The 21882-nt window shown below is 48.6% G+C and overlaps 8 protein-coding genes across 8 annotated transcripts; 5 read left to right on the top strand and 3 right to left on the bottom strand.

Annotated features, from left to right (window-relative positions):
* Nucleotides 1-460: 460 nt before the first annotated feature.
* Nucleotides 461-2486, top strand: SPPG_07159 (uncharacterized protein). Its single transcript, XM_016755333.1, has 6 exons — nt 461-655; nt 717-810; nt 872-1605; nt 1679-1700; nt 1758-1879; nt 1936-2486. Exons 1-6 carry the CDS (start codon nt 481-483, stop codon nt 2316-2318), a joined length of 1530 nt encoding a protein of 509 aa, XP_016605737.1. The 5' UTR covers nt 461-480; the 3' UTR covers nt 2319-2486.
* Nucleotides 2487-2772: 286 nt separating this feature from the next.
* SPPG_07158 (uncharacterized protein) lies at nt 2773-7596 on the bottom strand. Its single transcript, XM_016755332.1, has 12 exons — nt 7489-7596; nt 6416-7361; nt 6265-6355; nt 5988-6209; nt 5837-5928; nt 5678-5779; nt 5347-5622; nt 5225-5287; nt 4893-5169; nt 4634-4839; nt 4466-4565; nt 2773-4415 (listed from the first exon to the last, which is right to left on the bottom strand). The coding sequence occupies exons 2-12, from the start codon at nt 7244-7246 to the stop codon at nt 3112-3114; spliced, it is 3564 nt and encodes a 1187-aa protein (XP_016605736.1). The 5' UTR covers nt 7247-7361; nt 7489-7596; the 3' UTR covers nt 2773-3111.
* Nucleotides 7597-8002: 406 nt separating this feature from the next.
* Nucleotides 8003-9851, top strand: SPPG_07157 (uncharacterized protein). The gene has a single exon (XM_016755331.1). The coding sequence runs from the start codon at nt 8037-8039 to the stop codon at nt 9378-9380; it is 1344 nt and encodes a 447-aa protein (XP_016605735.1). The 5' UTR covers nt 8003-8036; the 3' UTR covers nt 9381-9851.
* Nucleotides 9852-10068: 217 nt separating this feature from the next.
* SPPG_07156 (succinylglutamate desuccinylase/aspartoacylase) lies at nt 10069-13237 on the top strand. The gene is made up of 7 exons (XM_016755330.1): nt 10069-10337; nt 10654-11395; nt 11465-11930; nt 12013-12019; nt 12081-12480; nt 12556-12905; nt 12974-13237. The coding sequence occupies exons 1-7, from the start codon at nt 10173-10175 to the stop codon at nt 13085-13087; spliced, it is 2244 nt and encodes a 747-aa protein (XP_016605734.1). The 5' UTR covers nt 10069-10172; the 3' UTR covers nt 13088-13237.
* Nucleotides 13142-14099, bottom strand: SPPG_07155 (uncharacterized protein). Its single transcript, XM_016755329.1, has 3 exons — nt 13824-14099; nt 13556-13663; nt 13142-13494 (listed from the first exon to the last, which is right to left on the bottom strand). The coding sequence occupies exons 1-3, from the start codon at nt 13984-13986 to the stop codon at nt 13385-13387; spliced, it is 381 nt and encodes a 126-aa protein (XP_016605733.1). The 5' UTR covers nt 13987-14099; the 3' UTR covers nt 13142-13384.
* Nucleotides 14100-14207: 108 nt separating this feature from the next.
* Nucleotides 14208-15738, top strand: SPPG_07154 (uncharacterized protein). Its single transcript, XM_016755328.1, has 6 exons — nt 14208-14511; nt 14621-14844; nt 14909-15003; nt 15065-15201; nt 15272-15385; nt 15458-15738. The coding sequence occupies exons 1-6, from the start codon at nt 14263-14265 to the stop codon at nt 15536-15538; spliced, it is 900 nt and encodes a 299-aa protein (XP_016605732.1). The 5' UTR covers nt 14208-14262; the 3' UTR covers nt 15539-15738.
* Nucleotides 15739-15756: 18 nt separating this feature from the next.
* SPPG_09447 (uncharacterized protein) lies at nt 15757-17511 on the top strand. Its single transcript, XM_016757613.1, has 9 exons — nt 15757-15842; nt 15914-16311; nt 16387-16502; nt 16578-16651; nt 16711-16762; nt 16832-16937; nt 17000-17069; nt 17148-17223; nt 17287-17511. The coding sequence occupies exons 1-9, from the start codon at nt 15811-15813 to the stop codon at nt 17386-17388; spliced, it is 1026 nt and encodes a 341-aa protein (XP_016605731.1). The 5' UTR covers nt 15757-15810; the 3' UTR covers nt 17389-17511.
* On the bottom strand, nt 17424-21778 carry SPPG_07153 (uncharacterized protein). The gene is made up of 15 exons (XM_016755327.1): nt 21573-21778; nt 21296-21500; nt 21157-21206; nt 20899-21096; nt 20759-20839; nt 20552-20697; nt 20239-20495; nt 20061-20179; nt 19900-20001; nt 19708-19838; nt 19076-19652; nt 18437-19008; nt 18253-18369; nt 18034-18175; nt 17424-17972 (listed from the first exon to the last, which is right to left on the bottom strand). The coding sequence occupies exons 1-15, from the start codon at nt 21763-21765 to the stop codon at nt 17482-17484; spliced, it is 3381 nt and encodes a 1126-aa protein (XP_016605730.1). The 5' UTR covers nt 21766-21778; the 3' UTR covers nt 17424-17481.
* Between the last annotated feature and the right edge of the window lie 104 nt (nt 21779-21882).

Raw genomic sequence — 21882 nt, 5'->3', positions numbered from 1 at the left:
ATAGTTTTGAGGTCATTTGGCAGATGTCAATTTAGCAGTTGAGGAGTATATCAAAGAGACGGCTGTTACCCGGCAAGAAGCAGTTACCCAATGTCATTCCTAGGGAAACTCGTCAAGAAGCTGGCAGATTTATAGCATTTACTCGTTAGTGTCCACAAACATGAACCTTTCATCGTATGCTGAATGCACATAACAATTGACACCGACATTAGCAATATTCTATAGAAGCAGCTGATAATGATATGCCAGCGACATTCTCAAGCTTCCAATCCTTATCCATTTGCCGTCTTTGATATTGCGTTCGTAGCTTCCTTCAATGCCAGTGTGTTCCAAAAGTCAGATTACGTGAGCGAAGAACGCGACAAGCCACACAAGCCGCACTCGTCATCCAAGCCTCAGGTCGCGAGAGATGCTTTTCCAACTCGTCTTTTATTTATTTCATTTAAAAGATGGACTTGCTCGTTGTTTCTCTTCTTAAAAATGGTGTCGGCCATTCTGAAAAAACTATGGGAAATCGTCAAGATTTACACGCCATTGGGATACATTACATTTGGTGGACCCAACGCTGCCATCGCCTTGTACCATGAAATATTCGTTGTAAGGAGAAAATGGCTATCGGATTCGGTTTTTGCAGAGTTGTTTGGGATTTGTCAGGGTGAGGGTTGCCTTCAAAGGATGTAGAGAGTTTTGGCAACGTTTAATCTGGTTGTGTATAGGATTGCCGGGGCCGGGATCTGCTCAAATGAGTTTTGCAATTGCGTTGATACGAAGTGGCATCTTTCCTGCTGTTGTTTCTTTCTTTGTTTGGTCGTAGGTTCTTACTTGATTGTTGCATACGCCTTTCCCGCTTGCTAAATCACGTCATGTACAGAACACCGGCAGCCATCATCCTCTTCTTTGGCGCCAGCAGCATCGCCAAAGCAGGTGCAACCCTTCCACTCTGGCTCTCCTCCCTCCAAAACGGTCTCGTATCAGCTGCAGTCGGTCTCATTGCCCTAGCAGCCTACAGACTATCGACCAAAATCATACGAACCGAACTCCAACGGTTTATTTGTTTGGCAAGTGCGATCGCGTCAATCTGTTCGAGCAAGCCGTTTGTCCTTCCAGTTACGATGGTAGCAGGGGGGCTGTTGACTGTTTTCTTTGAGTATTGGGGGCAAGATTGGGTGGATTATGGTGCACAGCGGTGGGAGGAAGTGAAGAGACGACGGGGCTTGAAGGGAGATGATCCTGCCGTTGAAGACAATGGCTCAGTGCACTCAGAGATATGTACCTCCGAAGGGGAGATCGCGATGGCGGATGTACCGTCCAACAATCAAGAGGAGCACACCACAATTGCGCCTATTCACTCCTCCATCACCATCGTCCCTTCCACTCGAGAGGACACAATATCTACCGTATCCCGCCGCCGCGTCCCCACCGCAGTACCCAACACGCTACCAGAACCCGAACCGGAGCCCGCCCCACTAACTCTTACCTACACACCTCGAATAGGTATTGTGGTGCTATTGGTGTGGGGCGCCATTTTAATTGTATCTATCGGTGTCAGGTCCGTACCGCGGCTACCAAGAGCTTTAGATATTTTCTTCACGTTCTACCTTGTCGGTATGATTGCATAATACCCATTTCCTGCTGCATGTGAGCGCCACGCATGATAACATGCATCTCAATTCTTTAGGTGCCATCACGTTTGGAGGAGGGTGAGTATTGCATTCTAAAGAGTAACAATTCAAGATGGGCGCTCATCAATAGGATAGAGCTGTCCTTGTTCCTCTCTTGCAGACTTGGGTTGTCGCGCCAGGATGGCTCACAAATCAAGAGTTTCTTCTCGGGTTCGCACTGATCAATGCACTACCTGGGCCCTTATTTAATTTTTCTGGCAAGTACAATTTTGTGTGTGTTCTTAACCAACACAAATGATGACACTCGCTCTAGTATACGTTGGAGTTCTTGCCTATCGAAAAGAATCTTCCATCCTCGGCGCCCTGCTCGCTTGGGCGGGCATCTTCCTACCCGGCATGCTCCTCATGGTCGGTCTCCTCCCCATCTGGAACACTCTCCGCGAACGTCGCATTGTCCGTGTGATCTTGGACGGCGTGACAGCCGGAGCAGTGGGGTTGGTATACACAGGGACATGGATCCTCTGGCAAAAAGCCATCTCGAATAAACCGAGTGGAGCGGCTGTTGGTGCGTACCCGTATTATGTGGCAGTGGTGGGATTGACGTTTGTGACGGTTGGATTTTGGAAGTGGCCACCGATTGTACCGATTGGATTGGGGGGTGTGATTGGTGTTTTGCAGTGGGTTGCTGCTTCATAAAAGATTGATCTGAACCAAGTGTGGATTCCAATCTGTGAGGACATTTCAAAGACTTTTGTCATGCATATCACAGTATATCCTCAGCCAATTGGGACGTCAAAGAGACGATTGGGCGCTCCTCTCTTGTCTGTTTAACATTTCAGATCATTTCATTATAAACAAACTGGCATCCTCGTCTGACATTCGATATTACACTTGGGAAATGAGTTATTAACTTGCGTTATGAGTACGGTAGAACGACTTACTAAGTAGTTCAAGTAACAGGAACCTTGGACAAGGGCGGCATGTTAATAAACATCAGAGGCCTTTGCTATCCTTTCCCAATTTTCCATGCCAGCTCGCTGTATCCTGTCTTCGAATGTATTCAGCGACTTACAAACAGGTTTACATTAAAAGTTTCCACAATTTGGTATTAATACTACATTGTCGAGTATCCAGCAATATCAATAGCGACCATCATCCGTCAAACATTTCATTCAGAAAAGAGATACTCTATGCTTGTTCTCGATTGAGCGGCACGCACTTGATTCACATCACAAAAGCCAAACCCAATGCAAGCAAATGAAAACAAAACACTATCATTGCATGTAGGTCTGTTGGCCCAAATGCCACTCATTTGTATAACGACGAGCAAAAATATGCAAACCAATCCATACATCTATACTTAAAAATACACCAAAATCTCCATCCGCAACTGCACCATTCTCCATGTATTGGCAGCTTTAAACAGCGGAACACTCAATCAATTTCAATCACAACAAAAAAAAACAAAAACAAAACATCTTGCCCTATTCTATGTTTTCATTCGATACTTTAACCCAACCTCCCCAACTCCCTTCCAAACACAATGCCGAACAGTCGCAAGAGTCATATCTGGCTGCAAACACTCGTCTCCACACCAAATTTGCACAAACTCTTCTGGCTTCAATCCACTCGGTACATCCAGTCCAAGCCTCTCAATCACATACGCTGACAATTTACGAATGCGGAGCATGCGGTTGGCAGAGAGACGCGGGTTTCCACCTGGTAATTCTTCCATACTGTCCATCGGGGATAACCCAAAACTGAGCTTTGAACTTTCTTTGATGGGGAGGGGTTTGCCTTCGACGACGGTCTCAAATACCCAGGGTGGTAGGGATTTCTCGACACGAGTGAGTTCCTCGACCCAGCCCATCGCGCCGACCATACCACGGTAAATATCGAGGTAAGTGGCAGCTTCGGAAGATTCTTCAATGGATATGAGAACGGGGAGTGCAGGAGGGAGGCGTAGGGGTGGAGTTTCGGTTGTATTTATGTGTGAGGTGATAGAATCGCTGCGGAGAGGAGGGTGGGGCAGCGCTGGTAATGGCTCACGGTTCTGTCTTTCGTCCTGCTCCCGAGAATCACCATTCTCTCCTTCGTCCTCCCGCTTCGCAGATCCCATCCGACTCCCCTTTGAGCCGGTCCTATCAAGCCACTTTTTCTTCCCATTCTCAAGCTCTTCGCTCTTGCTCGAACTTGTTCGTCGCCGGACGTGCAACTTGAATTTATCCATAAACGATGGTGTACGGTCTCCTGCTGACGGCGATGGGGGAATTGAGGGGGGCGTGCTGGGGCGTGACGGGGGAGAAGGCGGGATAGGCGGTGGGAGGGCTTCCATGTCCGGTGGAGCGGATTTGGGTGGTGCCAAATCGGTGCTAGGGATGGAGGAGAGGGAACTGAGGGAATTAGCGGAGCTAAAGGCGGCGGGTTGGGGAACAGATTCAGGAGGTGGTGGGATGGACAGGACGGGTTCCGAGCGGACGCTTTTCGTAGATTCCGTTGTCAGACTGGCCGAGACAGATCCAACTGTATCCAAAGATTTCCGCATCGGCTCCCCGTCAAAATACCCTGTCGTGGCCTCCATAATGGTAGGACTCACGACGGACGGCGTCATATGCACCCGCAGCAGGTCACCCTCAAATGTTTGGGAAGGCATGGAAATGGTTGAGGGGCGTTCATTGTCGGGTGGACGCGGTGGTGATGCCCCAGTAGCGTCGAGCGAGGACCGGCGTGGCGAGTACCATGCATTAATGAAATTGCGAAAAAGATAGGTGAGGACCCATTTTCCTAGGTTGACTGCAGAAGGGATAAGTATGCGGTAGGTAAACAACAGCTACTGAACCTACCCCTCTGCTCCTCATTGGGCGCTTTGGCAGATACGCCACATTCATCGTGATATACCTCGGCTTCATAGCACTTGCTTTCGTCCAAATGAATGGTCAAAACCTAATTAAATGCCACTCCATCAGCACTTTATCCGAATATAAAACACGCACTTTAAACTGCCAACTTACCCCATTATGCGTATCAACACTACACCAATTCGCAACCCACTCCACGGTATTCGTTCGCTTCACTACTTCCTCAAAGTCCAACTTTCCAAAATTTTTTAGTTTGACGCATTGGATGATATCCCACATTGCCACCTCCCCTTCCGTATCCAATGTAATGATATGTCGCCGATTGTTAAGAATGGTGCATTTGGATATACCCGGTGCACCTATAAGCGGATTAATGTTGGCCTTTGAGAAAAGGACGGAGGGTGGGACCTACCTTGAACGATACCATCTGGCTCCTTCCACGCGGGTTCAATGGGTGGCTCCTCCTCGTCTTCACCGCGCAAGGGAATGAGAGAGACACCACCAGTAGCAAACGTATCCACCGAATAAGTCGAGAAAGGGCGATAACTTCGCATGGAAGCGGCGTCGTCAAGGGCTGTGGGAGGACGGATAATGGCGTTCGAAGGAATGATGACAGGATCCGTTTCATCGGTGGTATCGTGGACCATGCCGGGCTTGGCGAGTTGGACGTGTTGGAATGGCACGTCGCGCTAGAATGAGATTGAGTATAGAACTTTGGTCATGGAGGAGATGAAAGGCACGCACCCATCGTTTAACGCTAGAACTGGCGGTGGCTGTCCAAATGTACATGTCATTGATTGCCACAATCTGAAATCGAATGAAATCAACAAAACGCACCGGAAGCGACAGAAAAAGTGCAAACATACCTTATTGACTGGTCCTGTCTCTTTACAAATCGCAACACAATCCACCAACTCATCATCCACACTCCGCGATGAAAGCGCACTACTCTCCACCATGCGTCTCCTCGACAATTTAGTGACCCATCCGTCCCTTCCCCCTGCCCAAAACGTGTCCAAGTCGGGATGAGACGAGTAGAGACAGTAAACAGAGTCTTCGTAATGAGTGTAGGTCACCATAGGGCGGTGGGGCATGGCGAGGGACCAAAGTTTGATAGTGGCGTCGGAAGAGGCGGAGAGGACCTTGATGGACGTTTTTAGACGATGAATGTGCAGTACGCCAACAAGCTGAGTTTACCCATTTTCCATCGTCGCTGACAAGCGCGGATCGAATGTTCTCGGTATGTCCCGCTAATCTTATCACATTCTTTCCTTGCGCAAAATCCCAGACTCTGACAATCTAGAAAGACGCATCAGTGGCCTAGTCCAAACAAGAAACACGTATGGTAAGCAGTACCTTGTCAGGCGACCCCGACACTAGGACATTCCCCGCAGGATTACACGCAAGAGCGTACACAGATGTCTTTGGTGACGTCTCGTTCAATACCACTGCGCACAAGTCAGCGACTTACCAATCCGCACAAAATTTCAAAATCACATTCATTTACCTTCAGCGGTATCACTCACGCTCAGGCCCCCCTGGAGTCCTCTCCCCTCTCCCAAATCCCACAACAATATCCGATGATCGAGTCCACCCGAAGCAACCCAACCGCGATGCTTTGAATACGCCAGGCACTTTACATAGTCGGAATGATGTCCAATCATAATGGGAGAGGAGGGTGCGATTGTGCTTGTTACGTAGATGGTGCGATCATTGGACGCCGAGATTACTGTGGGGATGTTAAGAAGAGCATAGATGCAAAAACCACAATAGGTCATACTGACGATGTTGGTTATGATTGCAGAGGGCAATGTCATTGACCCAGTCACTATGGTGTTGAAAGGAGCGTCGGAGGGTCGCTGGGGGTTGCTGGTGCTATTCATGAATGTTCATTATTGCACATTAGCCGGGAAAAATGTTGTGCAGGTAACGCACCCCATTGCCACGAGCAGCCAACACCCGATCAATATCCATAGAGGAAAAGCTCTTTGGAACGGCAGGAACTCCACCTTGCATTATCAACGAAGATGACGACTTTCCTCCAAATGTCACACTCCTCGTTTTACGCAAAAATCCCATTTCGTCTCGTTTGAATCCTGGGTCATTTGGCAGGTGATTTGGGGGGAGAGGCGGCCGACCTGTTTCTGGTGGAGATCCAAAGACCATCCCCTCGGCAGGGGTGTCCAGTGGAGAGTTTGCAGACCCAGGTGATTCCACCATTGATTGTCCAGCCTCGTGGTCCAGCATGGGTCCATGATGATCATGGATATCTTCGTCACTCGACCCGGGTTCCTGCACCAGTTGCAACCCTCCCGACCCGTTGGGTCCATTAATCACGAGAGTAGGGGAGGCACTATCGAGACTCTGTCTTTGCGGGGATAAGTAAGAATGTGGGAAAGGCGATCGAGGTTTTCGTCCTGTATTGGACCGTGACCTATGCAACTCTCTTGAACCTCCCAAACCGGGAACTTGTAAGCTATCATTGCGATACGGCGAATGAACATGATGTTGCATTCGCAACTTTATTTCCCGCTCTTTGACCACTTTATCATATCGTTTCTTATCAATGTGGCATTCCCAAACATTGACGATGGAATCCCGTCCCGCCGTGTAAAGTAATCCACCTGCCTGACCATCTAGTTCGGTCGGTGTCGTCTCGTCTAACACGAGGCTGTTAATTCCAGCGCGGTGCAGTTGTTTTTCGCCATAATCCTCCTTAATGATGTACGACACTCGGTAACGTGAGCTGCGAGGAGGCATGCTCATCCGTCGTCGTTATGCTGCAGGGTGGTGGAAGAGCGAATTCCAGAGTTGCTCCCGGACGGTCAAGGGGCTTTGGCATGGAAAGGCCAAGAGAATAGGCGGGTGCCTTTTGGAACTGCTGAAAAACGCATGTTAAACACTGTTCTGCACTCCAGCCGCGATCAGTTCCAACCCAGCATCCCCTCTCCACCAATCCTCAATCGGTCCAATTCCTGCAAATCGAACGCCTCCAGACGGCAACTTACCAGTAACCACACTACACCCCCAATCCTTTTATTGTCCAAACGTTCCCAATTACAAAAAGGAAAAGCCCGTCAGGAAATGCAAAGCAGATCTGCAAATGCGTTTGTAGGCCGTGTGTGCTTAGCTGATCTGATACGCCCATCATCGCTGATGGAAATATAAACAAGAATCTTGAACAAACTATTGCAAGATGGCTGCTGCGATGACGGGAAAGAATTGCCAGATGCAAAAAGTCAGAATGCATCAAGTTCCCTTCTCCATGTTCTTTGTTTGCTTGCGTTTGCCCGATTTCCCTTTTGCTGCCTCTGCATCTACCGCTCCAATTCCATTCAAAAGGAAAAAAGCCCAAAAGCACCATATACCTATCTCTCCATGTGCATGTGTGCTGTCTGCCTGCATGAATGGCCTTGTTTTATTCAACCCAAACGTATACTTTTTGTTCATCGTTCAAACGATACAAGTTGAACTTTCAGATGCTTGGTCATGTGATTACAAGATCTTGGAACGTCGTCGATTTCCTCCCCAACGAGTAGCGTTTGATTTTTGAGGAATGACTTTTGCAAACGAATACAAGGGCTTCCACCCGCCTTCGCCTTCATGGACACCAGACCGCATTGACCCCAGCACCACCACACCCCAAGAATTCTTTGAAAAATACATTGCAACGCGCACTCCTTGCATCCTCACTTCACCGATTGCAGCTACCAACTGGAAAGCATCGACATGGACCGCAGATTACCTCAAGCGACGCTCAGGGGATCTCACTGTCAAAGTGGAACGCAAACATCCATCGACAGGAGGATTTGGATCTGGGCTAGATAGATTGGAAATGCGCTTCTCGGATTTCTTAAAACGGCTCGAAAATGGGGAACGTGATCTCTACATGACGACGCAGTACGCAACACATGAGGACAAGGACGAAGCGATGCAAAAGGTTTTGGAATTCCTTCCGCATCCATTGACAAATCTGGTGAACGATTTTCCCCTTCATCCGGAACTGATGGGACATCTGGTTCCTCAAATGGTTAATCTTTGGATGGGGAGCACGGACCCGGCATCGCCGACATCATCCGGCCTCCACCATGACTATCAAGACAACTTGTACATCCTCCTTCGAGGCAAGAAGCGATTTACTCTATTTAGCCCCCGAGACGCGGAGTACATGTATCTTCAAGGCGATGTGGCCCGGGTGTGTGCGAACGGGTACATTCTTTATGATGGTATGCACAGGAGGGACGATGGGGCGGGCATAAGGGACGTGGCAGAGTGGAAGGTGGGAGTTGCAGAGCGGCGGTTGGAGGAAGCTGAAGAGGCTGGAGAAGGAATTGAAGAGGCGGAGAAAGAGTTGGAGGCGGCCATGGACGGGTTGATGGTGGTGAGCGGGGAGGATGATGACGTTATAGATGATTTTGATGATTTTGAGCTACTAGACGATGAAAACGGGGACATAAAGGATGGGGAAGAAGAAGAAGAAGATGACGAGGATGAGGACGAAGACGACGATAATGGGCCGACATTCGCACGTGTACCGCAAAAGCGTTCTGCACCTCCACTCTCTCACGCCGCAAAACGGCCCAAATCTCCACCAACCGACCCCCCAAGCTTCAGTACCATTCCCATATCTGAGCTCCACGCACCTTCCACCAAATCTCTCTATCCCGCCCTTCAGAACGCCACTAAAACATCTTGCACCCTCGCATCCAACGAAATGCTTTACCTCCCTGCCGGCTGGTTTCACGAAGTTGGCTCTGCCGGTGATCAAGCGGGACTCCATACGGCTCTGAACTATTGGTTTGCACCGCCGACCCAGAGAATCTTTGCTGCCCCCTACGAAGACGGATTTTGGGAAGATGGATTCCAGGATGTTAAGAAGGAGCTGGAGACATTAAAGTGATTGGCACCTCCACCAACAGATTGAATGACAGAGCCCTCTGCACCATGTACCAGTTCCTCCGTGGACAGTCGTGAATCCACTACAGCTAAACTAAAGAGTGAACTCCCCCATCTCACCGGTGCGCGCAAGAAAATAGAAGGTGATTTCAGGAAGCCATGCATGGAGCAAGGTATCCTTCTGATGGCCATTGATGAGGTCAAGCAGAGGATGAGAGGAAAGAAAGCTGGATAGTTCCTATGATGACATGGGAAATGAACAGAGTATGTGGAGCAATAATATCTGATACAGGCATGACTTGTCCAGGCGTTGGGGATCTACCGAGGATGTATCAGAGTAAAAGTCCGTCTCTCAACTAATGCGATTGAAATGATGGCTGCAGACTTGCTGCAGACCGATCATTTGATCAGAAGCACATATGGAATACTTGTACATAGCAGCACATTTAATAATCTGATTCTGGTATTCACGAAACAGTTGGTTTTCATATCTAACGAATCCCAGAACTATCTTTCGTTTACATTGCAGACCAGCCCAGACCAGAGTCCGCCCATTTTTAGAAGAACAAACGGGAGCAGGAGCAAAGCGTAATGCTTCTTAAGATCTGCATTAACAAAAAGCAAAAGCAAAAGAAATCCAAAGTCTTTTGGCCAAGTCCTGTGGGCGGAGGGTTTCGCGTCTGTCGCGTCATCAAATCTCTTGACAAAACAGCTTCTGGCCTTTTTACATAACAAACACATCTACAGCCAAATAAAAACCATCTGCAAACAGCAATTGTCTTTAATTATAAAGACCATGCCAAACAAGGGCGTCATATCACCTGGTCTGAAACCCCAGCACGAAAGCCTAAGTGTCCAGACAAGCCCCTCGGTGCGACCTGACACTCTGCCCCCAATGACTTTGTCGCCTTCCATGACCGGAAACCCAGGCCAGCCTTCGATAGAACTGCCCAAAATCCAGGTATGAGTAGGATGGAGGAAAGGAGGGAGCCTACGGGTGGTTTTGACGTGAACAAGGTCCCACGCGGGGGTAAACTGTGGGAGGAAGAGGCGGGGTTGTGTGGAGGTTTATTCGCGGGGGCGGGCTGGGGGCTGTTCCCCCTCGTGGCAGGTTTCCCATACCTACGATTTTGCCATTGGATGCAATGGAAAAGTGGAACGTGGCTGCTTCTGTGCACCAAACGATTTTGCTGTCGTCAACCCATTGACTCTCCGCTATTGATCACTTTTCTCACTTTCTTTGTGCGCTTTGCGCGGCTTGTTTTTCTAAACCATAGGTGCTCGAAGAAAAGGACTACATACGAATGCCCTGGAAAAATGGTCTCGGAGAAACCCATCAAATCGCGATCAGCCCCCCAAGCACGGATTTTGAAACCGAGGAATTCGTCTGGCGCCTGGCCCTCTCTGAAGTTCGAGACTCTTGTTCCTTTTCCGTTTTCCCCGGCTACGACATTGCTCTCTTTCTTCTCCCAGATGCACATCCCACTGTGGCTCATACCCGGCGCAACTCGCTCACTAATCGCGTAGCATTGCACCACAATGACCAAGCTACTCCCGTTCCACTTCGTCCCCTCATCCCATATACCTATAGTGGAGAATGGCCGACAACCTGTCGCATTAGGTCAGGACCTATTCGGCATCTGACATTCATTGCAAACAGGGATAGGGCGCATGTTACCGCTAATCTAGAGACGATCTGCTTGCATGGCCTAAGTGATGACGGGGAATGCAATCACCATCCACATGGTACGGGACACGAAAAGAAAGATTCGAACGGAGTGGGAGTTGCCAATCCGACAAGCAAGATGCTCCTGGGAAATTTTACGATTGTGTATGTTGTCAGCGGCGGAATTAAGGTGGCTGTCGAAGGAACATTGGAACCCCAAATTGTGTTGACAGGCCAGACATTGATTTGCGAGAGACAAGATGAGTCCAGTCCGACGGACTTTGCAATGACACCAGTAGCCAGTGATGGGACGCCTTTTGAAAAGGATGAACATGGACCTGACGGCAAAACGGGTATGTGCCATTGATGGAACACTTGTGCATATTATTCAACTGGTGCTCAACAATGTCGTCACTGTGCAGACCACCAGGATGCAACTGTCCTAATCATCCAAGTCAATCTTCTCCGCCCCGAACGCCGAGCATCGATTGTCGATGTCACCAGTCCTCGTCCACGCGGCCGAGCCGGCTCTATCATTGTGTTTGACGATCAACCTTTCCAGCCCTTCTCCCAAACCTCTTCCACAAATCTTTTACATGATAACTCCACAGTTGGCTCTCCCTTCGCCACGTCACCCCCAGGTGATTCTGCCATTAATGCGAATATTCCGTTGAAACATTGGGATTCAGCGCGACATTATCGGCCACCTGTCTTTTCGGCAAGATTTAAGAATGAGAGTGATGTGCCACCTGCTATTGTGAGGGATAGGCTGGCTATTGAAGAGTTCCCAGTTGGAGCCATTAGTACAGCGTGGATCAACATTGCCAAACAGGGCCTATCGGAATGGTTGAGGATTCCCGTCATTGTGGCGAGGGGAAAAGAAGATGGGTATGTGATTAAGATCGATCTCTTTGGTAAAACACGGATATACTAACTGTTTCTGGATTTTATCGCATGTGCCATCGAATAGCCCTGTGGTAAGTAGCGTGATAATTTGCGTTTTCAAGCACGTTCAGTCCTTTTAAAACCTGTGAAAAGGTCGGAATAACCGCGGTAGTTCACGGCAATGAGCTCAATGGCGTGCCGTGTATCCATCGTGTCATATCAGACATTGACGTGTCACAACTCAGAGGAACCGTGGTCGCCGTCCCATGTGTGAATGTTCCCGGCTATCTCCGGTATTCAAGAGAATTCTCTGACGGGAAGGACCTGAATCGTCTCTTCCCTGGACAACCGGAAGGCACATCCTCTCAAATATATGCGTTCAACATTATGGACAAGGTCGTCAATCACTTCAACTTTTTGATTGATCTCCATACGGCGAGTTTTGGACGGGTTAATTCCTACTATGTCAGAAGTGACATGAATGACCCGATGGCGGCTGCAATGGCAAAGCTGCAACAGCCTCAGATCATTTTGCACAACAGTGGACAAGATGGTGAGGAGCTGCTATGGGAAAGGGAGAATCATGTAACAGAAACTAGTGAATTCGTACTAACACATCAGCGGATAGGTGCACTCCGCTCAGCCGCCATGAACCGTGGCGTCAAAGCGATCACTGTCGAAATCGGCAACCCTCAGCTTTTCCAAAACCAATATGTCCAATGGTCGTACCTTGGCGTTATGCGCATTCTAGCCTGGCTGAACATGTTCTCCATGGACCCAGAGAACACCGTTCACGGTGGACCACCCCCTTCTACGATCCTCTGTTCAAAGGGCTTCTGGATATACACGAAAACAGGAGGAGTGCTTGAGGTGTATCCAAATGTGAATACTGTGGTTAGAAAAGGAGATTTGATTGCAAGGATCAAGAATATCTTTGGGAACATTGTGGAAGAGATTTATGCTCCTTCTTCCGGGGTGGTGAGTTCCGTCTGTTGCTTGATCAAAGATGATCATCAGAAAGCTGACAGTTTACTTATTCTCACCAGACAATCGGACGTAGTTCGAATCCGGTGGCCATGGCAGGAGACAGGGTATTACATTTGGGCGTCATCAAAAAGGAAGGGGAAGTGCTTGCTAAAGAGGCCAAAGAGAATTACTGATGGGAGATGGTCTCCGGAGGTTAGACCTTCCTAAAACAGATTAGATAGCTGGGCATTGATATCGCCTAGAGTCCTATATCCTTCTATTGCTTGTGCAGAGCTTCTTGGGAGAATGATATTTTTTGGTCTCATCCTGTCGACTGGCACACAGCTTGATTAAATCCCCTTTCTTCCAACATTCTTGTCTCGAAAAAAAGTAAAAGGTATCCTATTTCTTTTGTTCATATATATACCATCAATAGCACTCTAGGTCAGACCCACACATGTTGCCGAGCCATACATCGTATTGTACACCTTTCACCAATCGTTGTCTTGCCATCCCTTCTTTGCGGGTGCCGGACGAGCCGACGCCTCTGCATTCCAGCGAGCCACTTCGATATCGTTCTCTCGCCAGCCCCAGAATCGGACTGAAAGAGATTCTCATGTGAGATATCTAAGGCTGTTGACTGGATGAATAAAATGACTTACAGAGGGACCGTTGAGCGGCAAACAAGAATCCACAGGTAGCAAAGAATGGGATCTGGATGGCCATAACGCGCGGCATGACTTTGGGGTGGAAGGAAGGGTATGCACGTTCTATAAGAACAAAATATTGGGTCAATATAGCGAGTCCTTGTACAGCATCGGCCGACATTGTCCTTTTCATTTCAATCCCCTCATTTCAAGTGGGGGCAGCAGCATCTCGCTTCGGCTGCGGCCCAGTCACAGCTCAAACCAACCCCAAAGGTCAACTCACCCCAAGCAAAGTGCAATGCCGGGAATCCAGCGGCAATTCCTCCCCAGAGCATCAAATCGTCTTTCCGCATATAACGAACGATATCCCGCACATGTGGCTCATCCGTGATGAACGTATAGGGAACATGGTCCGAGTCGGGGAGGTTGCTGAAAAACTTGACCATTGCGAGTGTTGAACTTTCAAAAGGAACGAGGTCGACCTTGTCACAAAACAAAAACTTTCTTGGTCGTCCCCGTCGTCCGTCGTCCGTCGTCGTCGTCGTCGTCGTCTTTCAAGTCTTCTTCTCACAGCTGGCGAGTTGCCCGAAGCCTCGCGTCTCGTGAGACTCACGTGCGTGGCTTATGTCTTGGAAGAAGTTGAACCAACGAAGGGAATGGGCAGCAAGGCAACGAAAAACGTTGATTTCCTAGCGGCATTTACGGACGATAATTTACGGACCATGCCGACGTCAACTTCCTTTCTCCACCTCCAGTTTCCCCCAGCGTCCCTCGGTACGTCCTCCCCCTCGACATTCTCCGTCTCCGTCGGTCCCGTTGTCCTCTTCTCCGTTCTCGATCACTACCTCCGTCGTCCGGAGCAACAGCCACGAGTTATCGGAGCTCTTTTGGGTGTGAGAAGCGAGGATGGGTCTGAAGTGGAGATTCGAAACTGCTTCCCGTTGAGCCATAGTGAGACGAGTGATCAACAGGTAAAGGATCTTGCTGATCGGCACTTGCGAAAAGATGTTGATATTGGCAGCAAAAGGCAGCCGTGGGACAGTGTTGAAGTACTTGACACTAAATTGCCATTCCCACTAGGTCGTCGTCGACACTGAATATCTCAACCAAATGTACAGCCTCCACCAACGCGTCAACTCCAAAGAAACCATTGTCGGATGGTATGCTACCGGAACGGAAATCAACCCCAACTCTGTTTGGATCCACGAGTTCTTTGCCAACGAAACGGCCCCATTCCAACCTGTCCACCTCCTTGTTGACACAAAGCTGTCGAATGACAAGATGGCATGTAGAGCATTTGTCAGGTCAGGAGATGATTGCATCGTATTTCTTGCCTGAGGTGGTTATGCTGATATGCTGGTCATGTAGCTCTCAAGTTGGTGTACCGGGAACAGATCATCCCGGAAGCATGTTCCTGCAAATTCCTTGTGACGTAAAGTACTTTGACGCCGAACGGAGTGGATGTGAGTAGATCGCGTTGGGGATGCAGTGGAGACGGATATGTCTGATATGGTTCTGTTATAGTGGATCTTATTTCCATGGCCAAGGACACACCTGACCGGACGGCTGGCCTTCTGTCGGACATGGACAGCTTGGAGCGATCGGTGCTTCAAGTACAAAACATGATTGAGACTGTTTCAACCTATGTCAACAGTGTATTGGTAGGTTGCATCTGGTTGCGGAGAATGGCTGTCCTTTGAGCAGCAATGTTGAATGGAATCGCGCTTGTAGACAAAGAAGGAACAAGCAAACAGTGCAATCGGACGATTCTTGATGGACACGGTCTCTCTTGTTCCTCGTATTGATGCTGACGAGTTTGAAAAGATGTTCAGCAGTCATCTTCAGGTACGAGAGTTGGCAAATACACTGGTGATTTGTTTCCGACTGTTCCTCATCTCTATTCTGTCTCCAATGTAGGATCTTCTCATGGTCGTCTACCTTGCCAACCTGACCCGAACGCAGCTAGCCATTGCCGAGAGATTGCACAAGATGATGTAGTGCTCCAAAAGAGACATGAAATCCCTCGCAATGTATTCCCCTTGGTGTGCCCATGTTTACAGCCCGTACATACACAATTCGACATACGCTAGTTTTGTAGTTTCCCATCAGTTGTTTGGTAGTTCTTTAGGGGTTGATGGTGCCTTTGTACTTAATTGAAATATGCAAAAAAGAAGCTGTTGCGTTGAAAGGTTTTTTTATTTGGGAAAGTGGACTGTCGATGAATGAGCGCGTCCATATCCGATCATTTCGGGATCGTAACCTGATCTACAATGACCGCCAGCAATCTGAACGTTGATCTCCGGTAAGCCCGGAAACCACGCCATACCAACCTTTGTACCCGTCCCGTCCCTTCATTCACCTCCAAACCTACAGCTATCCAACGAGCTCTGGTCCATTGTATAAAGTGCGCTGGTCTCCCACAGGAGATCCCAACACGATCTACTTTGCAACAGGAACTTTTCAGAGCAAAACCCCACAACTCCAAACCTATGCCTGTCGACTCCCAACCGTCTTTGAAACAGACCATGACGAACCTTCCCGTCGGAAATTCACTCTGGATCTCGTCACATCCCTTCCTCATCCCTCCCATGTCACCGACATATGCTGGTTACCCGATGGCCAAACTCTTGTAACAGGGGGAAATAACGGCATTGTGTACGTTCACAGAGGGAAGAATGGGATGTTGAAAACAGTGAATGAGACGAAATTACATCGTCGCAATTGTGTGGGTGTTGCGGCAATAACAAGGAATGATGTGGAAATTGCTTCTGGTATGTTGGCGCGAGATCTACGGTGTTCTGCAAAAGTTGCATTGGAGTATTCTTAAATTTGATGTTGGAATGTAGTGGGGAAGGATGGAGAACTGATCGTCAGTACGCTGAATGGAGAGAAAATACACGAAATTCCCAACGCCGACTGTCTGGAAATCACTGGAGTCCAGTGGCGGACTGTTAATGAGATTGTAAGTGCTGGTGCACCCATTCTCGCCATTATGTATGTCTTCTCTAACGCTGTCGTGTTGGGTGTCGTTTTGCAGGTTATTTCAGGCAGTTCAGGGCATCTCACATTGTTCGACTGCCGACAAAAACCTCCTGGGAGATTACTAGCAGAGTAAGCACACATCGCCACATGTCTACAGCTCATACTTCTCACGTTCCAATTACCGTCAGCCAAAGCCCAACTCCTGTACGTCTAAACTGCCTTGCCGTCAGTCCAACCCTGGTAATCACATTGCCGTCCTTAGATATTGGCATACTTCCCATCATTTGACGCACTACATTTTCACAAAAGCACGGTAAAATAACAACAGGTGACCGACTCGGCAACGTAGCCATCTGGGACCTTCGCAACCTTTCTAAACCAGGCCTGTCCAAAGCGGCTGCCCACTCCGCGGCCGGTAAGTCGCGTCCCCTGTTTTCGCAAGCTCTTTGCTGCATGTCTGACTCTTACTTGATTCAGTTTGGGACGTTCGATTTCACCCTGATCGACCCGGGGAAGTGATTAGTTGCGCTGAAGACTCAACAATATGGTGAGTAGGCGTGTGTGGGTCGTGTCTGTCGTGTCCCGAGCTGCAACTATAACCATGGACCATGTGTATCCTATTCAGCTTTACACAATGGAACTCGAGCGTACCAGATTACTTTCCTGAGGTGACGACAACGGCCTCGCTACGGCGAATGCAGGTTGGTAGCGTACTCGTATGCGGTTGTCTGGTGGAAACCCAATTGAATGCAAATTCCCATTAGGGTCCCACATCGCTTCCCTTCAATTCGATTGACTGTCATCCTGAGCATAATGTATTGGTTGGCGTGGGCGACGCAGGCACCATTTTTTTGAAGCAAACGTGAACGGCACATTCGCCAGTGGACGTTCTGCTCTGAGGCTTCACATTGAATAGTATTGTATTGTAACACCTCACTATGCACTATATATATTTTATTTTACTTTGACGCCTCCTCGGCATCATGTCCTCCCCCGTCATGGTCTTCCTCTCCTTCACTATCATCAACAATTTCCCTAAAACAGGAGAATTCCACCTCGGTTGCCTGCTTTGCCTCGGCCAAAAACATCTTGACCTTTTTCAGCATATCTTTCATCGACTCACGTCCATCTTGTGCCGTCTCAGCCAAAGCGAGCTCGTGTTGATCTACACCCCGTTCGAGCGTGTCGTAAATGAGGGTGAGGAGTGCAGCAGAGGCAGGCGTTTCGTATGCTGTAAGAGTTTGATGGAGGAATTCGGTTTCGAGGGTAGCTTGGAGCATTCCGCCAGGACTGAATTTGTCAATCGCTCGGAATGTCAACAGCAGGTCCTGAGCTAAATGGTAAAAGAGTTCGGAGAGTACTCGTCGCACTAGGAGGCGTGACACCTCACTGATCTCAGCGTGCACCATGACCAAGGTCAAAAGAACGCGGTAGCAATGAGGACGAACCTCTGCGATCCAGCAGGATTAGTAAATTTGCATTTCACCTTTCATACGTCGAGACAAACATACCTTGGGGATGGGGAAGACTATTCCAATCAAGCCCCGAAAATAAAATTCCTTGTCGGACAATGTCGTGAACCTTCCTAGTAATTTTTCTCATGTAATTATGGAATAACAATGTGTCCAAGTGGTTGACAATGTCAAGAAGGTTCTTGAGAATGAATGCCAAAACATGAGTTCTTGCCCTGCATTTGTTTACGCAATCGTGGCAAAAACAAGGGCACTTACGTTTGTGTCAGAAGTAAGTGTGACCCTGAACTTTTCTTGGAAAAGAGCGACAAGTTTTGGCACCACTGTCGTCCGCATGTAGGCAAGATTGCTGATTATGATAATCACGCGAATGCTCTATACGATCCGAAACGAAGCAGATTGGTCATCGCCGATGGAGATGGAACCCGTACAGTAAGCTTACCGTTTGACGGACATCGACCGCTTTTACTTTTCTTCTCCACACTGGGGCGTTCCCCATAACCGCTCTCACCTCCCCGCCAAACGACGATATCTGTAGGTCTGTCCCAGGCAATATTGCTCTTACGGGCGTGTCGCCTACCATGCCGCCAACGCCTGTCGGCATGCTTGGACTTGCTACAGCTGGGCATTTCCATCCGGTGGCTAGCCATTCGAGCCCATCAAGGATTGCGTACTGACTATCGTAGAAAGCTAGTCGGATCTGATTAACTAGAGTCGATGATACTTCCGGCTCAAGAGTTTGCGAACGGCTGTCGCGACTTGCAGCTCGGTCCATCCCTGATGCAGCCGTGTCACGAGAATCCTGCTTGCTTCTCTCCGGACCACTGATAACTGGCGCAGAAGCAATTCTGTGAAGGCACCGAATAACATACTTGTGCAGTCGATAGAAAAGCTTAAGAAGTGCCGTAGAATCCGTTGCAATAGCGGCATTTGTCGTCAGCGGCCGCGATATATCCACAGTAGCGTTGTCAATTTCAAAAGACCAGTCCTCGTAACGGTAGAATTCCCGGGACTCTGGAGATACATAACGTATCGAAAATGAATAACGGTTTAAAGAAAGAACTGGAGTTACCGTACTCACCTTCCACTAGCTGTTCACAGATAACCTCAACCGCGCGTTGCTGAATTTTGGCCATTCCCATTCCCAATAGAGGTATTAGCTTGTCTTCTCCAATGATCTTGATGGCTCTGATTTCACTGCAGCATTGTGCGAATTCCGACATGATTTTGATAAAATAGTAACAAGCTACCAACGGGTGTGCGGTAAGGAATGTCGAATATTTGTAGGAAATTGGGGTAGGTGGTAGAATGGCAGTCACCGGAGAGGGCCCAGCGTCACTTGTGGTCACGGACAGGGGGCTCTGCGCAGAACTAGCGTCGGTAGCCGGAGTGACAATTGTAGCAATCTCCGGACTTGCTGTAGAACTTGTCGCCTCACCTTCTCCGGGAGATGCAATCGATGGTCGTGAAGGCGGGTCTTCTTCCTGGGGTATGGATTTCAATGCCGCCAGCGGCGTGTCGAGGAAGAATGCTCGGGCCACCAGCATTGAGTAGAGATCAATGATATTTGCAATCCTTTTCTGGCATTGCTCCATTTTCCGTGCGTCTAAACGACGTTTAGAGCGTTGCTGTCCAAGTTCGGCATCTGCCGTTCGCGTCTAAGTGACAAATGAGTTAATCTAATTACCTTGCCCATATCAACCTTTTCCCTACCTTTTGCAGGCGCCCTTCGCAATATATACGGCAAAGTTTCCAGAAATCAGGAAGGCAGTCACCAAGAATATCACATAGCGTCCTCACAAGGCTAACAGTAATACGGAAGAGCTTCACATTCATGTCATAGCCTAAACAGTTTCACCATGAATGAGCATCATCCAGCAACATGACAGAACGGATTCTCCTGACCGAAAGTTTCTTCAAACTCTTGTGACTGGACAGAATTCAGGGCCTTCCGGAGTTGGCTAACGGTAAACTGCTGTGGACGATCGCCCTGGCACTTGTTTAAATCTGCATCCAACATATTAGCACAGAGCCTTGACTTGGCGTAAATGTGGACTCGTTTGTACCGTCCAAATTCCGCAAGTGATTATCGTACGCTTGCCTCAATCTACTTAAAATCCATTCATACTGTTTTTCCACATACAGCTGAACAGGATCCGGATCCGCATTCAACTCGATTAGATATCTGTTGTTACATACTCGAGTGAATAGGCAGCAGCTTCTAATTACTCGACGATGACTTACGTCATTATCCTTTCTTGATTTTCCAATGGTACCCAGGACTCTCCGAGTTGCCGGAAAAGCTCCCGCCGGCATTCAGAGACAATGTTTTCCGCTTCATTCCACACCTTTTCAAAAACTTTTTGGTGGGCTTGGGGAAGAAGGGCATCCTTTTCTTTGCCTGTGGCTTTCACTCCGAGTCTTTGACTGTTGCGGCCAAATGACGATTCCATGAGGTATTTTCCTTTTTGGTAGTCTCGCACAAGCGCGTCGTATTTGGCCTAGCGAGAAATGCATTATGGAACAGATCGTCTGCAACGCATTCCAGGATGGCTACCTTTGAATGGTATCCCTGCAAGACACTGGGAAGGTTGAAGAAAAACTTCCATTGACCTAGCACGCTCAAGGTTGTCCTGATTCTTTCAGCCTTCAGTCTCCGTTCCAAGAGCGGTGTATATAGTGCTGAAGCATCCACTTTCAAGGCTAAGGCGATACAATTTTGAGATGTCACACCAGCATGCGATCATGATGAGCGTATGCAAACCTTCAATGGATCTTGCGAATGGTGCCACACCATAATCCTCAGACGAAATGAGATTTTTGGTTCGCATTTGCTCGTAGAAAGCTGAGGCCAAAATAAGTGCCTGTCATACATACCATAGAATACCCATCGTGCAAACCTACAGTCTATGGTGCTTTTTGCGCTCACAAATTTTGCAAAATGCGTCTTTACAAGATTTTTGATAACATCTTCTCGATGATCGATGGCCGCATGTAAGCGGTCTGCGCCCAATTCCAGGTCTCGGTACGAAGTGGTTTTGTGAACTTCTCGGAGGAAATGCTTTGCGTCAAACTTTCTGCTGGTAATCAGCAGCGCTCCATCTTCAAATATGTCAGCAAGGTCTTGAATCTCTGGTTACGCTTTCGGCTCACGAAGCTTACATTGTTCCGCTTCCACTCTTGATAGAGGACCTCGACCGCGCCTTCCACGCCTATATGCGCATTACAGCAAATGTTACTGAATCTCAGTGAGCTTTCAGCACCCCTGCTGTTGGCAGCCCTTCCCTCTGATCATGCCTACCCTAATATGGAATCCCTGATGCCAAGTGGGTCCGATGTATCTACTGGAGTGTCTGCTTCGTGAGGCAACGTTGGAATATCAGCACTCGCTGGTGAAGCGTCCCCTGATATGATCGAGGTAATGGTCGATGGTCCTTTTTGAGGTTCGTCCCGTGTTTCCCCCCACGTTTGCGGGAATGCATTTTGCAGGCCATAAAACGAAAATACTATGAAATTCCTATTAGATCTCGCATATGATAACCCTCAGTACGGAAAGCGCTTCAAAGCATAGGACGTACTGGCAGTCTGCTCTTCGGACGTCCAGCGTACGTTCGGTCGCTTCAGGTCATCCGCATCATTGTCAAGTTCATCCTCATCGTCCGAACTTGATGACGTTGTCGTTGTCGTTGTCGTCCCATGCTCTTTGAAAATTCTGTCCCGCTGCGGTACTCCACTCCGCGTAGCGACGCTCGATCGCGCCGAACTCGCCATGGTTATGGTCCCAGATGAGTTGGCAAATGCGTGTTCAGTCGTCCCCAGCGGACTGTTCAGCGACCGTCACGTGCAATGCTTACATAATAAAACATCACATGCGCGGAATTGCTGGTC

Source organism: Spizellomyces punctatus, assembly GCF_000182565.1.
Source record: "Spizellomyces punctatus DAOM BR117 chromosome Unknown supercont1.14, whole genome shotgun sequence".
Classification (NCBI taxonomy): Eukaryota; Fungi; Chytridiomycota; class Chytridiomycetes; order Spizellomycetales; family Spizellomycetaceae; genus Spizellomyces; species Spizellomyces punctatus.
This window is presented reverse-complemented; position numbering and strand designations above follow the sequence as displayed.